At 32.0% G+C, this 18,986-nt stretch overlaps 1 protein-coding gene across 4 annotated transcripts in view; it reads left to right on the top strand.

The window, feature by feature from the left end:
- The window catches only part of LOC143914593 (connectin-like), a 127,925-nt gene that overhangs the window by 85,951 nt on the left and 22,988 nt on the right, over window positions 1-18,986 (top strand). For all 4 annotated transcript variants that reach the window (XM_077434863.1, XM_077434864.1, XM_077434862.1 and 1 more), the window contains exon 4: window positions 8,133-9,223. In XM_077434863.1, the coding sequence (XP_077290989.1) occupies window positions 8,161-9,223 (1,063 nt within the window). In that variant the 5' untranslated portion in view covers window positions 8,133-8,160. The remainder of the gene's footprint in view (window positions 1-8,132; window positions 9,224-18,986) is intronic.

Genomic DNA, 18,986 nt, shown 5'->3' with positions numbered 1-18,986 from the left:
TTCAAAGCAAGGAGCACCCAGTTTTTTTTCGCGTGATGTAGACGTTTTACATTATTTGTAAAAAATAATTAATTTAATTGATTAAAATAATTATTTATTAACCGACATCTAACTAAGGATTGAAATACCGTCGAAATGTGATTTTTCTAAGTGGAATTTTATTTAATTCTCATATAAAATAGTACAAGTAAATAATAGTACGAGATTTTAGCTCGCAATTTTACCGATTTAAAATTCAGCACACTTCCAATTAACCCTTTTAAACGAAAAAAAAAAATGTTTCAATAGAAAATACTCAATATAAAATAGTATTAACAGTGGGAAAAAATCCCAAGTGAAAATACGTACTTTTGATTTTTGATTTGAATTGGACGACTACTTAGAGAAATTTGAAAGCTGAAAAGTACTACAAATGAAATATAAAATACCCGACTATAAATTCCAATATTCATTTTGAACAGGAAATTGACAGATTTTGAGACATTCTCCGAATCTCGAGCTAATCTACATTTTTTATTACCAGATTCGTGTTCACTAGGCATAGATCTATAAGAAAAACCATATCTTGTCTTTGAACCAGAAAAAAAGTCGTCATTTGTCGAACAGTGTTATTTAAAAAAAAATCGAAACCATATTAATATGAATGTATATGTAGATACAAAACGAAGGCTAAAAATTGTAATCAAAAATAAACTTCATAAGATTTATTTGAAAATTTTTGGAAATATCTTATAATTAATATTAAAACAAGTAAAATAAACGCAAGCAAACTATGGTTAAACAGTCGAATAAATTGACGTTGGTAGAGATTGTGAAGTTTGATTATTAAACGTATAATTATAAATATGTATATTTGAACTCATATATTTTTTTAACAACTGTATCGGAATAGTTTTCACAATTATTTTTAGTATAATATAATAAACATCCAACGTTATAAATAATTTATTTGACGAATTTTGAGACTGAGAATAAAATAATAATGAACAATCTTTTGAATCAACAATTTTTATAATCTTGATATATTCTGAACAAAATTCTATTGTTATATATTTATGTATAAATCAACGTTATTTTGATTTTAATATGTGATGAATATTATATAATTTAGCGTTTCAAATAGCGATCTACATATTACTTACATTAGACACATGTTATTATGATAAGATTCGTATTGCGGCCAACGCTTTGTCCTTTCGCATTCATAGTGAATAGTAATATATGTAATATGTACGGTTGTATATTATCATAATGGGGCCCGGCCTAGTAGATAGCAGAGTAATTTATTTTTGGTGAAATATTTATTCGCCATTAAAGATGAACGATGTTATTTTCCCTCATATCATCAATTAAATATCGTTTAATTCGAATGCCGATAAGCTAGCGTGGTATTATAGAGTTAATTGTACATTTGAGAATAATTGATTGTGTTGGAATTATATATTATTATTGTACTTTCGTATTATTATGTGATGTTATCGCTTTAAGAGGGTCGCAAAAATCTCCCTTTTATGGCTTAACAAGTTGAGGTCGTTACGGAAAAATATCGATTACACTTTCCAAATATAATTTCTTTTCTTTCGTTATTCCGTTTACGTTGTTGGCTATATTTAAATTGTATGTGCATTATTTGAATTTTATAAATATCTCATTGCATCGGCTTAAAATGATATTCATAGGGCTTTGAATATATGTAGGTAGCCACAAGTATCTCTATTTGCAATTTAATTTGAATTAATCATATTGTAATTATAATTTAGTAGGCGAAAAGACAAATTTAATGAGTATTCATCCGTTTGTGAAGCGCTTTATTGCCTACGCAATATCAAAGACACAATGTAATATGACATTGTGCCAAAAATAGCTTTTAAATTATGCAATTTTTGTCTGACTATATTTTATATTTATTTTATTTATTTATTTATATATATTTTAGCTATCAAGCTAATTTAAAAAAAAAATACATCTTAATTATTATACTTAACTCTAAAATTTATAATTAACTTATATGTACTGTCCCTCACAGAGGTGTCTCTTCGCACCTCGCAGGAATGCATCCATGTTTTTAGCAGACCTGACGCACTCAGGGAGGGCATTATACATGAGCACACCCCTGTGAAAAACACCCCCAGCCGTCTTATTCTTTCTTACTCTACTTACAACTAGTTTGTCCTTATTTCTAGTATAAAAACTATGTTTATCTCTATTCCTTATTATATAATCATCAAAATACTTAGGTAATAACTTATGATCTAACTTATAAACAAAAGACAATGTACTAATATTTAGACTAATTCTAATACTCATCCATCCTAATTCATCTAACATACTTCCAATACTCTTAAATCTACTCACATTCAAAATAGCTCTCATAGCTTTATTCTGTATTTTTTGCATTTTTTCTAAATCTTGGCCACTAAACAAATTAAGCACAGTGGCACAATAAACCACATGTGGCAAGACAATTGAATTAAACACTAAAATTTTACTTTTTTTACTTAAAATATTTCTTAATCTACATAATACACCAACTTTTCTAGCCATTTTTTTTATTATATAGTCAGCGTGCATTTTAAAATTTAGTCCTGAATCTATGTATACACCTAAGTATTTTATATTTTCAACTTTTTCAATTAACTTATCATCAATTCTAATTTCATTCAATATATTTTTATTTTTACCATTCAACCACATCATTTTTGTTTTATTCACATTCAACTTTAATTTATTTTCACACAACCAGTCATTCACATAATTTAATTCTATATTTAAAATCTCAGACATTACATCAACATTCTTTCCAATTATATATATCAATGTATCATCTGCAAACAAATGTATTTTACACATCTTAATTACCTTAACAATATCGTTTATATATAATATAAATAATAAGGGTCCCAATTTGGACCCTTGCGGCACTCCATGAGGTGTTACAAATTCAGAGGATAACACCTTATCAATTTTTACTCTTTGCCTTCTATTATTTAAGTATGATTGAAGCCACTTTAATACTATACCATTTATTCCTAACTTATATAATTTTTGTAATAAAATATTCCTATCTACTGTCTCGAACGCTCGCTTAAAATCTAGAAAAACTGCTCCAACAACCATGCTAGATTCATCCATCGTCTCCATCCAATCAGAAACCACCAATTGGATAGCGGTTTCTGTTGAATGTTTCACTCTAAATCCAGACTGTTCCACAACCAAACAATCATTTATACTAATGAACTCTTTCAATTGAATCATAACGATTTCCTCCAGCATCTTCTCAACAATTGGTAACATATTGATGGGCCTCATTTCACTGGCTTTATGTGTGCCCGTAACCTTTGGTACCGGTACAATAGTAGACACCTTCCATGCATCCGGGACGGATCCCACTTCTAACGATTCATTTATTAATTTCAGTAACTGAGGTCCAACCATGTCCCAAGTGTTGATTAAAATATCTAGAGTCAATCCATCCATACTAGAAACTGATTTCATGCCCTTCAATACACCATTTAATCCCTCCATTTCCACTAATTTAAACCTTTCAAACTTATTTAAACCCAAATTAATATCATCATTCACACTATTATGCCTTGTTTGTATTGAATTAACTATATCATTCACACTATTGATGTAAAACTCATTCAATCTTTCAACCATATCCTCTTTATCATTATATACTACTCCCTCGACTTCTAATTCATTCAAAGAAACATTTTTTCCCCCGGAAATCAAAGTTTTAATTATTCGCCACATTTTTGTGGGATCTTTTTTTGCACCATCAATATTTCTTTCATGCCAATCCCTCTTCGCATTACGTAAAACATTCACACATTTATTCCTCTTTCTTTTATACTCTAACCAAGCCTTTTCTAATTGGATTCCATCCATAGCCTTAATAATTTTATATCTTTTATAACTAACATTCTTATCAACTAAGCTTTCCTTTACTTCCTTGGTAAACCAAGGTTTCAGCTTATGCTTATGCATGATTCTTGTGGTTTTTACGCATTTACTTTTAGAATATGTTATATTACGATACATTATCTCCCACATTTCATTCACACTATCACCATCCTTTCCCCATACACACTCCTTTAACAATTCATTCATCAATTGATAATCAATGTTTTCTCTTTCAGTCACCTGCATATTTTTAAGTCCTCCGTTACTAAACCGCTGTCCCAAAAACATGTTGACAATAGAATGGTCTCCTATTTTCGGTACATCTTTCACCTCACACCGCAGATCCATTATATTTGTTATAACCAAATCAATGAGAGAGCTTGATAAATTATTCACTCTCGTTGCTTCCGTCACTTTTTGTTTAAAACCCAATTCATTTACCCAATTTCTCAACTTTTTTACATAAAATTCTTCTGTCTGTAACCAATTAAAATTCCAGTCCCCAAACATAATTATATTTTTACTCACATCTATACTTCTTTCACTCAATTCTTCTAAAAATTTAAGAAATCTTCCACTTCTACCATTCGGAGAGCGGTAAATTACTAGCAAAAACACAGTAACTCCATTCACAAGCAGATCCACACCAATTGTCCAAAACTCACCATCAACCTTATTAACTATTACATTACCGTAACTTAAATCATCCCTTAAATACAATAGTACCCCACCCGTATGTCTAGAATTAGAGTCACATCTCAAAACACAATATCCATCTATATTCAGCTCAAAATCTTCAAAATCACTAGTTACATGCGTTTCACTTAAACCTATAAATAATGGTTTTTGACTTACAGTTAAACTCCAAACCTCATCCTTGTGAGCAAAAAAACTTTGTACATTTATACCGATACCTTTTGGTGGTTGCTATATATTATTATACTTAATTCTATTTCTCATTAATTCTATATTTCTTTTATATACACTGCACTTAGTGTCCAACGGTCCGTGATTTGTGTTCAAATTTAATTTTAATTTATTATTACTTTTAAAGCAATTATTACATTTTATTATTTTATTGTTACATCCCTCGCTTTTGTGCCCTTCTTCTCCACATTTCGCACATGTCACCTTGTTTCTACAATCCACCGCTTTGTGATTAAATCCGTAACAATTTAGACATCTTAGAATATTAATTTCTTCAAAAACCCTACATCTATCCCAATTTATATTTACTTTTCCATCTTCAATAAATCTTTTAAATGTATTGCAATCTACTTCCACTATCGCATTATATTTATTATTTTTTCTACTTTTCCATATTTTTAACACCTTCAGTTCACCATCATTTATAACTTCTTGATTTTGATTCATCAAACACTCAGCCAACTGTTCACTTGTAAGTTCCTCCGACATATCTACAATTTTAATTTTGGGATTTTTTAATTCCCCTCTTTTAACATTATAATTCTCCCCTAATTTATTTTCTACTTCTTTTATTAATTTAATACTATCCTGTGCACTGTTACACGTTACAGCAATGCCCCCTTTACCGATTTTTTTAACCCCTTGTATTCCTATTTTTAGTTCCTTGGGTTTTATTAAACTTTTGCATTCTTCCTTTGTTTTGTCCGTTTCTTGGATTTTTTTCGGAACAATTATTGTTATGTCTTTATTATTCTTCTTAAGTGCATTTGCATAACTTAAACTATTTTCACTCTTATTTACACTTTTTAAAATGTTTAATTCACTGTTGGTTTTTATTATATTTATGTCTTTTTGTATATTGTTTTTCAAATTTTTAAATTCACTTCTTAATTCACATATTACATCCAAAAATTGTTCCTTATCATTATTTTCATTTTCACAAATATATTCAACTAATTTTTTTACTGATGTAATTAAAAATGTCTTATTGTCATTTGATATACTGTTAGTTTTTGTAGTCAAAATGTCCATAATTTTTTTTTCAATTGTTATTACTTCACTTATGCGTTCTGATGCCATTATTATACACTTAGAACGTACACATAATTATATATTACAAATTTATTTTTAATTTTTTAATTGTTACAATTTCGTTGTCCAAATCGCCACACACGTAATCAACGTCTGTACACGATCACGACACGAACGATACTTATAGCGTACTTTACATTGAAATATATTATATTAGAGACCGGTATGCTTTCATTTATATCGGAAATAAAATCTCTACATATAAAGAATACGTACAAAGGTACATACCAATAAGGATACAGAACAGAACGTACTTGGGCATTTGTTTCGGTAGTAAAATTGGGAAAATATTTCTGACTGCGAACTATAAATTGCAGTTGTTTTATTGTGACCGTTCATACTGTTGGCACATTGGAAATATACAATCGGCCGAAGTCGTATTTTTCATTTCACTTGATTAAATTTCGAACCGTATTATGTGTTGTACATCCAGCATCAAAATTAGTATTCATAAAATGCTCCCGTTGTCCATATTTCGATTCTAAAATAAAATTAGACAGCTGTATGACATATAAAATTAGTATACAAAATCCGGCGTGAATACGATTTCATACCACTTTGACGATTGATATCATCACCGGTGAAATTATTTGGGAAATCATTTTTATGAATAATTTTCAAATAATAATTCAGCTGATAACGGGTGACAAATTTATAACATCATTGATGATTTCGTGGGTAGAATGAATATAATTGATGGGTGGTGCCGTAATATATTGTTAGATATTATTTTGAGTGGACAAAATATCATTTTATACCGTATAAATTATAAAAAAACACATCTAAAAATATATACATATGTATGTGTGCATTATTTGAATTTTATAAATATACTAGCTGAACCCGGCATGCTCTGCAATGCCACAATAACGCATGAAATTCCCGTTCCCGTTACTCTTTCTCGATGTGTTTCGATAACTAAATGTTTCAGTTTAAAATTAATACTTAATAATCAAATTAAATTACATTAATGATAATTTGTCTGAAAAACGCAGGCGGTGAACACATTTCAAATTCTCCAATTGTTAGTTTATTTTACTCTAATAACGCAGGTGGCGAGGCGAACACATTTAAAAATATTGCGTTAAAATGCAATAATTTCAAAAATTGAAATTATTGCGTTATATACATAACTCGTGTAAGAATGGTATAATAACGCATACGTGACAGACAGACAGACAAACAAATATTGATTTTTATATACATATGTATATACATAGACTATTGCATCGGGTTAAAAATGATATTCAAAGAACTTTGAATAGAACGCATGAACTTTGAAGGTAAATACAAGTATCTTTTTTTACAATTTAATTTTAATGAATCATATTATAATTATAATTGAGGAGGCGATAAGAAACATACAATGTTTTATATACTATGTGCGTGGTAGACATCATCATTTGCTGGCTGTACCTCCTGCCCGCACAGTCCTTTTTCGAATGGCTCCTATTCCAAGAGCTATCCGACTTCTTAATGAAATCGTTGCTGCCGAGACTGAATGTGATATTTTCCACCTTAGTGAGCGTAAATTGTCGGAAATTACTCTAACCCATTTATCTGGTAGTCTGCGCTCATCATTGTTTTCATGATTGATTGTGATTTATGAGTGAAATTTTGATTAACTCTCTTCCATTTGGGCCTTACAGGGATGTTTTGTATTTGTAGTTGTTTCTTACATATTTATTGAAACTGGCTGTAGGTGCAAGGCATTCCTTATGCTATATTTTACTTTATCTGTTATTATAAATGCTATTTTTAATGTATGTATGGATGTATTTATGTTTATGTTTAATTGTTATTTTGTTTTTTTTTCTTTTTTGTGTTATATTTTTTGACCATTGTGGCGCTTTAGGAATTCCTGTTATGCCACAATGGTCTGTTTAAAAATAAATAAATAAATAAATAAATAAATAAAGGCATTCATCTAATGATACGTAATGATCATTTTTTAAAGCTGTTTCAAAATTGAATTGTTTTCTCTGCCCATAAGATGATTACAGGTCCTACTCAATAATTGCTGTATATACATATAAATCATATTTGTATGCATATCAAAATATACACATACATCTACGAGTATATACATACAATATAGTAATATATACATACAATATAGTAATATATACATATATTGCTCTCCATGTAGGCTCTCCAATTAAAACAAATATCTGATTTCACAACCAAATTTATTTCTATTGTTTCAGATTTGAAGTATACCTATACAGCACAAAAATGGTTCCAAGAAAATTGAGAGTTTTTACACTGTCTCTTTGCATGTTGCTCATACTTCAAGTGTTGCCTGCAGAAGGAAGGCAAAACGAAAAGCGACGTAAAGACAAAATGGTCGTTCATCACAACCATCCTCATCAGAGGAACATTTGCGACATCAACGATAGGTCACCCAGAGTGCATTGCTATTGCGACGTAGCCAGGGGATTGCAGAATGCTACCACAGCCGATTGCTGGGTCTTCAATGGCGGTCTGTCCACAGACGAGACTCTGTGGATGTCCTTTGTCACTCAGACCAATCTGAGAAAGCTTGAATTCAACGTCAGGAGTGATGGTGGATTGAATTTCGTTCCCACAAAGGCGTTGACTCCTTTGCGATACCTTCACAAGTTCACAGTCAAGTATGCCGACATCGATGAGGTGTTACCTTATGCTTTCGCCAATCTCACATCCATCAATGAAATTCAAATGTCAAGGAATAAAATAGTCGATCTGAAAGAATATTCATTTGCATCTTTACCCAATCTAACAGTGATTAAATTGGAGAACAACAGGATAGCGGAATTGAAGAGGGACGCTTTCTTTGATCTTCCTTCTTTGCAGACTCTGTATTTGAACCATAATAACATCACAGTGGTTCACGACAAAGCTTTCAAACATTTGACTCAACTGGTGGAATTGGATTTGGACAGTAATTCGATAGCGACGTTGACCAGGGAGTGTTTCGAAGGGTTGGCAAATTTGAAAATACTCACGCTCAGGAGCAACCACATTACGATGTTGGGAGAATTCACGTTCGCCGAGCTGTGGAACCTCCAGAAGTTGCATTTGGAAAAAAACATGCTTAAATTCATAGACGAGAGGGCCTTTGATGGTCTGTCTCAACTTAAGCAGTTGACTTTGAATGCCAATCAGCTAACGACGTTGATTAGTGGCTTGTTTGAAGGTGTTCGAGGTCTGAACTATTTGGATTTGAGTCAAAACAATTTGGAAACGTTGACTTTTGACAGCATCAGGCCCATATTGGATAATCTCAAGAATTCATCCAGCATTATTTTATTAGAAGGTATTTATTCTTTTCACTTACTTACTCTTTCAGATTTTGTACTTGTTTTATTAATTTTTGTTTAGTTTGCGTACTCTATTGATAAGGTTATTAAGTGTTATACAACTAGTTTAAAAAACTTTTTTTTTATTTAGTTTAAATTATGTTCATACATGTTACATACAGTTGAAGTGTATCTTCCAGTTGTAATATATTTTGACGACTAGTTGACCAACTAAAAATATACTATTTATATACATATTGTTCATACGTATACATATATTATAATATAATATAAAATGAAGTAAAAATTGCAATAAATTCTCATAAAATTGAAAAATATAGGAGGCAAAGCAGTCAATAGAATTGAGTAAAATGAATAATGCTTTTTCAATAGTTGAAACTAACTTTGTATTATATGAAAGATGTGCTTGGAAAAGTTCAAGTGACCTCTATCGACAGTAAGAACTCTATATAGCATATATAATAAATACGTTTATTTTCACATACGAAAAAATTATTTGTGTGACACTTTTTGAGATTTTTATATATTATATAATAGTTTCCTTTGTGCGAGACCGTTAAGACCCCGTGATCGATCTTCGGCGACCCTTTTCGAATGGTAAATTTGAAGTCACAGCTTCCTCGTACGATAATGAGATACCGAAGGGTGTGCTCGCGTATTAGCTCAACTTATTTCGGGTCCGAATAAATAAAAACTCGACCATTGTGCCCCTGGAATGGCTTAATGTGTGTTATACGACAGTCTCTTCATCCCCCGGGAGGACTACACGGGGGACGCCCGTCAAATTGCCACCCTTGATGTTTGGGGAAGTTGACAACTATTATCTTCGACCCCAACGTGTAAATTCAAGCTGTAATACAATGTATATTTATTCAAAATTACACGTGAAAGCTTCGTATCGAATTTCACTGTCGCGGTTATTTTTTTGTTTGTTTGTTTTGTTTGTCGTGCTTTCGTTTCGCCCTTGTGTTGGGTAAATATACGCGTGCGTTGTGTAGTGAAACATTAATGAGTTAAAGGAACGTGAAATGTTTTATTTTAAACTCGCATTTTTTTATTTTATTAATGTGTGAGTATTTTTTATGTAAGTATATGTATATATTCGTATTAGCAATATGCGGTATGTAATCTCCGCATCACATAACATAATTTTAATATTCTCATATTGTTGAGCGATGTGTGAAATCAGATAATGTGAGTAATATACGGCTTAATTTAAAAGCATAGGTAAATGTTTTGCTTCACATTATTATGGATAATTTTTCCATTCGTTTGATACCTGAAATTTAATAATACGTTTCATTTTGTCGTTGGTTTCGAGTATTTGTATGTACATATGTACATACATCTGTACATAATACATACATATATAATATTATATTTAGCTGCCAACAAGACTTTCTATGATAATATGTACGTATGTACATTTATTTTATAAATCGAATTTTTCAAATTTGATTATGTTACAGTGATTTCATTCTAGCAGTGAAAGGACATCTAATTATACTGACTCTTCAAGGAATTCATGTTCTGAATACTTTACATATACTTCTATTGATGTTGTTTTCTCTTCTTCTACAAAAGTTTTTCGACATCTTATTCAGTTTTTAAATGTTTAATTACATCAGAAGGGCAATTTTATGATGTTATACCAACTTTTGCAGTTTGTCGAAATACAGATTCATATGGGACCGTTTGATTCCTGAATGGAATGCCCTATTTTTCATAAATTGGACAGTCTTCAGACCTTTCTTCCAAATGGTGCTGTTATGATCTCGCATCCAAGTAGATAGTGTGATATGCTTTCACCGACTGAGTTTACGAAAGTATATTTCTACTAGTGAAAGTATAATTTCACCTGGGAATACAAATTCACTGTAACATAATGTAATATAACAGCGAAGTGCACTGGTAGAGCTATTGCATACCAATTAATGCTTCCGATCCCGGGATCCTGGAATTCTGGTGTTTTCTGGTACCGTAAATCCCGGTGCTGAAACTAGTCTGAATACCGGGATTACGGTGCTGGCAGAAATTTCTTTAAAAATATTATTTTTACAAAAATAATATGGAAAAAAACATAAAACAACATTATATAATGAACAATGGTGGGAAGAGCAATGTCAGTCATAGTCCATTTGTTTGCCACCCGTTTTGACGCCGGCTTGCCGTTTCCACGAAATGATATGAAATGGTATGGTGTTACAGACATTGTGCTCAACCGCAATGATATTTGAAGGATATTTTAACTGATTCGAACTCAGAATCGACCACTGATCACGTTTTCGTGATCCAGAAAAAAGGGGTGTGTGTCTGTGTTTCTGTGTGAGTGTCTATTTGATTATTGTGCGTCAGTGTATTTTGGGTATTTATAAACACTGTTCGTCCTGTCAAACTGAAACTTAGTATTGGTTACTAAAATTTTTATCGATACACCGTAATTTTTTTCAAATTTTTAGGTTGACCGGATATGATACCTCCCTTTATAGGTGTCCTCTTTATTTTTAAGTTTTTGATTTAAATTATCTCCCAAGCCACTCATCAATTCGGACTGAAATTTCTTACTTGTAATAGAAATTATTAATATTACACCCCAATATTTTTTCCTAAACCGAAAGTAGTACTTTTAATTTAGAGAATCAAGGTTTTTTATGTTTATCTAAGAAATCTTTAATTTATTGAACTGAAATTTTACCAAGTTATGTATAAATGTTGATAAGCATCCGTCAACCAGAAGTGGCAGTATACTCTTGTTCAATTTTTTTCAACTCTTTTAACATGTGTGCTCTGCACTTAAAAATTCAAGTATAATTGTTGTATCAATGTGATGAAAATAAAAAAAATCACAATATATAATAAACCGCAAGCGGGATTTATTTCCTCTTAGAAAAGTCAAAAATGTTGTGTCAACGATTTTTTCCATGCCCTGAACATATTTAGCTGAAAATTTATATTTGTATTCTTTTTGTACAAACATAGAGTTGATAAGGTTTTGGTTGGAATTCGTAAGCCGGAAGTAGAACTTTAGTCTTGTGTAAGTTTTCCTACATTTGTGTTCAATTTGTATTGAAAATGCTCATAGCCGGTATGTGTGAACGTGTATGTACATACATATGTTCGATTATCGAATTTTGTTTTTTATCCTTCTTATATTGAGGATAAAATGAGGTTTTATTTAATCTTAGAAATTTATGGTTACGAACCGAAAATTTAAAGAATGTAGCCAAACTCTCAAAATTAGTACGTCAATATGGGAGTATTTTTTGCGTGAAACATCGGGAGAGTTTGCAAAATGCAATTGAACGTTTTTGAAACATGAAAACATGTAATTGAACCTTTTTTTCTTATACATTTGAAATCCCGGTGCTAGCACCGGGATCCCGGGATCAGTAATTCCCAGCACCGCAATCCCGGTTCTGAAGTAACCTTCCGGGATTGGAAGCACTAATACCAATAAAGGTTATAGGTTCAAGTCCTGGCCGAACACGCTGCTGGTGAGATCGTGTAATTAAAAAAAATAAAAACACAGATCGACCGATCTTCCAATTTCTCCAACTTAATTGTTGTGATGGATCCAATAAGTCGATATCCTCCACCGAGTTTCTCAAAAATTCGAGTTACTAGCATCTCTAATTTGTTGAATCTTACAAATGCTACCTATATATAGTGTTTTTCGAAATTTTTTTGTCTATCATAAGATTTGTTGATTGTTCATAGATGTCTCTTTTGTATGTATTCTATCTACTGTTGTAATAAAAGTATTATTGAAGTAGTTCCTGTCAAGGCTCATATGTATACACATATGATGTATTATAAAATATAAAAAAAAGTACAACTAGTAGATATAATGGAAATAATAAAGTGATTGAAATGGCAATGAACGGGTTACGTAGCTAGACGAGCGGACGATAGATGGTCGAAAAGAGTGCTCGAATGATACCCGATAGAATGTAATAGGGTACGACGAAGGCCACGGGGGAGATGTGTGGATCAAATAATAAATATGTGTGGGATCAGAAGGATGAGAATTGATCAAATAGAGGTGAATGGAAGCGTGTTGGAGAGGCCTCCATCCGGTAATGGATAGCGAATGGTTGTATGAATATGTATCCGTATATGTATTTTCTATAATATATTATGCAAGAGAAACTATCCGGGTGAAAAGCGATGTACGTATGTAACTATTTGTTCGATAGATAATTAATTGTATCATATTAAGTAATTAAAATAAGGTTCAAAATTAAATAGAGAGTGTTACGGTTAATTATATGGAATTTAATATCGAAAATTCCCGAAATACGGCCGGTGGTCTTCCCAACGGCGAAAGGTCACAAACCGTTACCTTTCCCTGGTTTATAATCTTAAATATTTAATCGCACGCTTTAAAGCTTAATTTACAGCTTAAATGGAGAGGCTGGTTGAATTGGTTCTCTTTCAATAGTTATAAGAAATGAAAGCTAACTGTCTGATTGGAATTAATTGCTTTGACGTTTATTACATACATATTATAAGTAAGTTTTAATATTTCGGTGTTTTAATAGAGTTGGAAATTGTTAGTTAAACGTTTCTATTATTCGTTCATTCGTCGTGCTATTTTTTGCGTTATTTCTGACCATCTCTGTTGTGAAATGAGAATGTGGCGTGTTAATGGCGTATTTGTAGAGCAAACTATTTGCATATAGCACTTAACTTTAAACAAATTTCACGTGTTATTTCGGCCATAATGATACGGAAATCGACGGCAATTTCAGAATATTAAAAAATAACAAGCCGCTCGTTCCGCGAGTCGGTCCTTGTAATTTTTTCATTTTTACTCGAGATTTTCTTTTTTTTACCCGCACCGAGTCGTCTCTCAACAGTGCGAAAACACGAAAACGTTTTATTCCGGGCGAGAAATGAAATCGTAGCAAACAAGTGAGCGGGAGAGGGAACGCCTTTTTAATTTATTAATTAACAAATATTTCGGGTTTCATTAAAAATAATATGCAACGGCAGGCGGCCGAGTTGCCTCCCCCTCAGCACCCCCTAACCACCCGCTTGGCACCCGCCAGAAGAAAATCATGTTTAATTAAGTCTGAGAGTTTGTTGGCTTAGTTTCACCATAATTTTCCGTTTATAGCGAGCCAGGTTGGAATTTTCCCTTGGCAGACATCTCAATCCGAGGCTTTTTGAAATTTAACTGGGCTAACTTTACACAGAAAAGCGAAATTGTTTTTCGCGTCCGTTGTGTACAATTATACACACTAACGAGTCCACGGAAAAAAAACTGCTTCAATTCATTACTGCAAATTAATTAAACATAAAAACGAATGGGAGAACGTTTCGCCACCTTCTTGGTGAATTTAAAATTTTATCTTAAGGTTGAATTGAATTTGAACGACTTGAGAAGTTAAACTGAATCTCGCGTTGCTAAGGAATGAATATGTTATGTGCTGAACAACATCTTGATTAGGGTAAAGTTGTCAGTGAAAGTTCGCATCCCACGGGTCCCACTTTCGCCTGTAACTTAAGTAAACATACGTGTATCTATGCACATACGTACGTCATGGAAATCACGTGTCAGTTTATTTTCGGACACGTTTTATGAATTATTTCGTAACCAAAAAAAAATCAATTCAAAAACATCGAGGCGTCTTATATTATAGTAACGAAATGGATATGCAGTAATGTCTTTTTAATAGTCATTTTTCGTGTGGCACGGAAAATCTGGTCAACATTGACATTTTGACGGAAAACTTGGCCCTAAAATTTGACAAGAGGCTCGGCCGATTTATTGATCCTTGATTAATTTTATTTATGGACTAGCAAAGAAGAAGAATTGATGATTAATTACCGTAGGAAAACTCTAGTTCACACGCTCACATTTTTCATCTTTTCCTATCGCACAAATAATCGGTCAAGGGAAAGCGATCGTGACTTGGAATAATCTTCGAGCTTAATCATTAGCTTTCCGGGGAGAGACGATATTCCGGAAAAATGTCATGAATAATTAATTCATCGCCTTTGTTCGGTATTTTCAAAAACAGAAGCCGCCTTGATTTATATTTTCCCAACGACGGCGAAGCTACGAGATAAATATCTAATTTTCACCCCACAATAAAACAAAATTACATACAAACATTATTTATACCATATTATATATATTTTTAGTTATTTGTTTCATATCGTAAAACTTAATTAACCGGAGGATCTTATGTATCTTCGCGCATCTTGTTAGTACCGTACTCCCTAAGGCACCGCAACGTTTATTCTTGATATAGAAAATTCTACTTTATTTATTCAGGCTACGTATTTTTTTTATATAAAAATGTACAGTATTATATACACATTATAATAAATTCAGATCGTATAAAGTTGTGCTTATATTATTCTTATATGTATACTTAAATAATTGCAATCTTGAAAAATCAAACTGCTTTGCTTTACTCCTAATGCATACTAGATTGTTGTTTCATCATGACAAACACATTTTATATATACTTCCACATTGTTAATTCACATGGAAACTGTACGCTACAGTGATTTCTCGTCACTTTTCTTTTAATGGCAGGAAGTAACGTAAATTATTTGGTGGATGAAAAAAATGATGGTGCTAATTAGTCCAATCTAAAAACATCATAGTATAAAATTTATATCAATGTCAGATAAACAAAGTCAGATAGAACTGGTAAATCAGATCTATACTAAAAAAATATTCGTGTATATGTATAACAAACGTATACCTGCTTATTTTTTTGGATAAAAGTTATTTATAAGAGTTCATATCGATAAAATATACAGGAAGAAGGATGAACAAGGGGAGTTGACAGGTTACACATACATAATAAATATTAGCTACCGCTTTAACAGAAGCTTTCAAAGATTTACCGAAAATGGATCTGAAAACAATAAATTCATATGTAGTACGAAATTTTATACTCCGCATCTACTAACCCAGTGTTTCCCAACCTTTTTGTGTCCCGCCCCACTTATTATATCTCAAAAATCTCCATGTCCCCTCTATCATAATTATATATTTCAACAAATCCTAAAAATAAATGAAGGTCAGAAACCATTAAAACAGCCGTCATAAGGCTTCACTGTCTCTTATAGTTGATTCATCCAGATGTATAGAGAATTTTTTTGTTCTCAACTTTTCGATAGATTGTTTCTATGTACATATGTATGTATATACATCTTATTTATTTATTACTAATATTATTTTGGCTCAACGATATTTTTTTGACATCTTTATCACCTTTTCCAGAACTTTTTTGAGTACATCCTCTCCTATAAGTCCTTTTCTAGATTTACCTATGAGAAGATAAATATCATAACTAGCTTCAAGAGAAAGATTTTTGCTAGCATTTCGTCCAAAGATCAAATAATGTATGGTTTCTTGACATCTAATTAATATAGTAAACGAGGATTTATTACCATATATTTTATTTTAAAAAGTATTTTGAAAGTAAGATCATTCGGCAATAAACAGCCAGTTATTTTTAGTCAATATTAAAATCGATTTGTAAGTATTTTATTTTATTTCTTCGTAAATTTACAATATATATGTACGTATAATGGTGCCTCTACAAGATAAATAAACAACTAGGTTGATCCATTCATTGTAGGTAGAATTTGAACCAGTGGCGTAACTACCGCGCCCGCAGACCCCGCAATGCGGGGGGGCGCCGAGACTTCGGGGGCGCCGCTAGGCGGCGCGTCTTTTTCACTGATTTTTTTAACTTTTTCTGTAAATTTTTTTGTGACAATTTTTTAAACACTACTTTATTTTTCAAACTATTCATTTCTCGTTTTATGTTATGTATACATGTATCTGAGAATTCTCTCCTACTTTTGTACATACATATTAAACGTTAAAACAAAACACAAAATTAAATGAGGCGTGAAAACCAATAAAATTTTACAACTTTGTATTTATTTTTGAGAATAGCATTGAAATCTCCGACCAAAATTATTTCATTGCAGACCGTCATAAAAGTCAAAAGCATGTCGGTTTTATAATGGGTCGACCTTTTTTTCAAGTATAACGTCTTAACATTAATAAATCATAGAACGCGACCAAAATATGTCAATTTTACAACTTTACTCATAAAATCATTGTGTTCGTTCAGACTTTTCTTCAGTTGATTTTGAACACGCTCTGGAATCGGATCGCGATTGATTATCATTAAAACTAGCTCCCGAAACGTGTTTGATCATTGTATATAAAAACTAAATCATTGCTCAGGGTAAAGTGACGTGAAGTGTACCATTGTGTTATCCCTGTAGTTGAGAAATCTTTCGCGATACATATATTTTTTTAATATGAGTAGTTTTAAGAAAAAATTCAATGGAGCAGAATCTCGAAAGCGAAAATATACTCAAATCGCGAGTTCATCGAAATTGACTAAAATCCACAAATTTTTCAAAGCCTCTAGTGACATAGTGGAATTAAGTCCTCCAGCAGTTTTATCAGAAAAACAACCTAGCTCTCCTTTGAGCAATACCGATGTAATTGAACCACCAGTTACGGATAATACGGCGAACTTAACTGTTGCAGAAATTCAGTCGACTGAGCCTAACTCTTCTTCCTCAAACATTTCTGGTGAAGTGGTCGATTCATTTATAAGGTTCCTTCTTCAAGAAAAATATCCGACTGACCGAGGACATTACACAAATGAGCTGACAGAAAATGACACTAATCTGAGGAAATTTATATTGAATCACGGTACTTGTCAACCTGATCTTGTATCTTTTCCTCGAGACCTCGTTGGAAAAAGATGCTTTTCTAAAAAATATTTTAAGTGGACCAACCAGTCTGGGATTGAAATACAAAGGACGTGGCTAGGTTACTCGGTAAAACTAAATAGAGCGTACTGTGAACCGTGTTGGCTATTAAAAAAATAAATATTATAATTCCTCTTGGGTTGAAGGCATACAAGACTGGAGAGGACTTTCAAAAAAAATTTCAATTCACGAAAAATCTCAAGTACACACTAAATCCTGTTGTACGTACGATTTGTGGAAAAATTCTGAGACAATTGATGAATATATCTCGTCAGAATTGAAAAGTCGTGTAAACTACTGGCGTCAAGTGATTCATCGTATTATTAATGTAATATTAACATTGGCCAAATGTAATTTGGCATTTCGAAAATTTCTTTCTCTTATTAAACTTCTGGCAACTTATGATCCTCTTTTGGAATCATTGATAACCAAACATAAGGCAGGTTTTGTGACTTATTTGAGCGCGAAAATTCAAAATGAAATCATCCAATTAATTTCGACACAAATAGAAAATGAAATATCTAAAGAGATAAACATTTTGCCTTTCTATTCAATCATAATTGACGGTACTCAAGATTTAAGTAAAATTGAGCAAGTGAGTGTTGTTTTTCGATACATTGTTGCTCAAAAAGATGAAATTAAACGTCCAATTGATGTTGAAATTAAAGAATCATTCGTTGGGTTCTTTAATGTTAAAAACAGAAGTGCAGAGAGTTTAAAAAAATTTATTTTGGATTTATTGACAAGTAAAGGACTAGATATTGCGAAATGTAGAGGACAGGGTTACGATGGTGCCAGAGTAATGAGTGGTGCTTACAACGGTCTACAAAAGAAGATAACTGAACTCGAACCAAACGCTCATTACGTTCACTGTGCAGCTCATAATTTAAATCTCTTCATTAAAGATACCGTATCTGATGTGCCAAAAACTTCTTATTTTTTTGATGTGGTTGAACAAATTTATAAATTTTTCGCTGTCAGCATTAACAGGTG

The sequence above is a fragment of the Arctopsyche grandis genome, chromosome 7 (assembly GCF_051622035.1).
Source record: "Arctopsyche grandis isolate Sample6627 chromosome 7, ASM5162203v2, whole genome shotgun sequence".
Taxonomy (NCBI): domain Eukaryota; kingdom Metazoa; phylum Arthropoda; class Insecta; order Trichoptera; family Hydropsychidae; genus Arctopsyche; species Arctopsyche grandis.
This window is presented reverse-complemented; position numbering and strand designations above follow the sequence as displayed.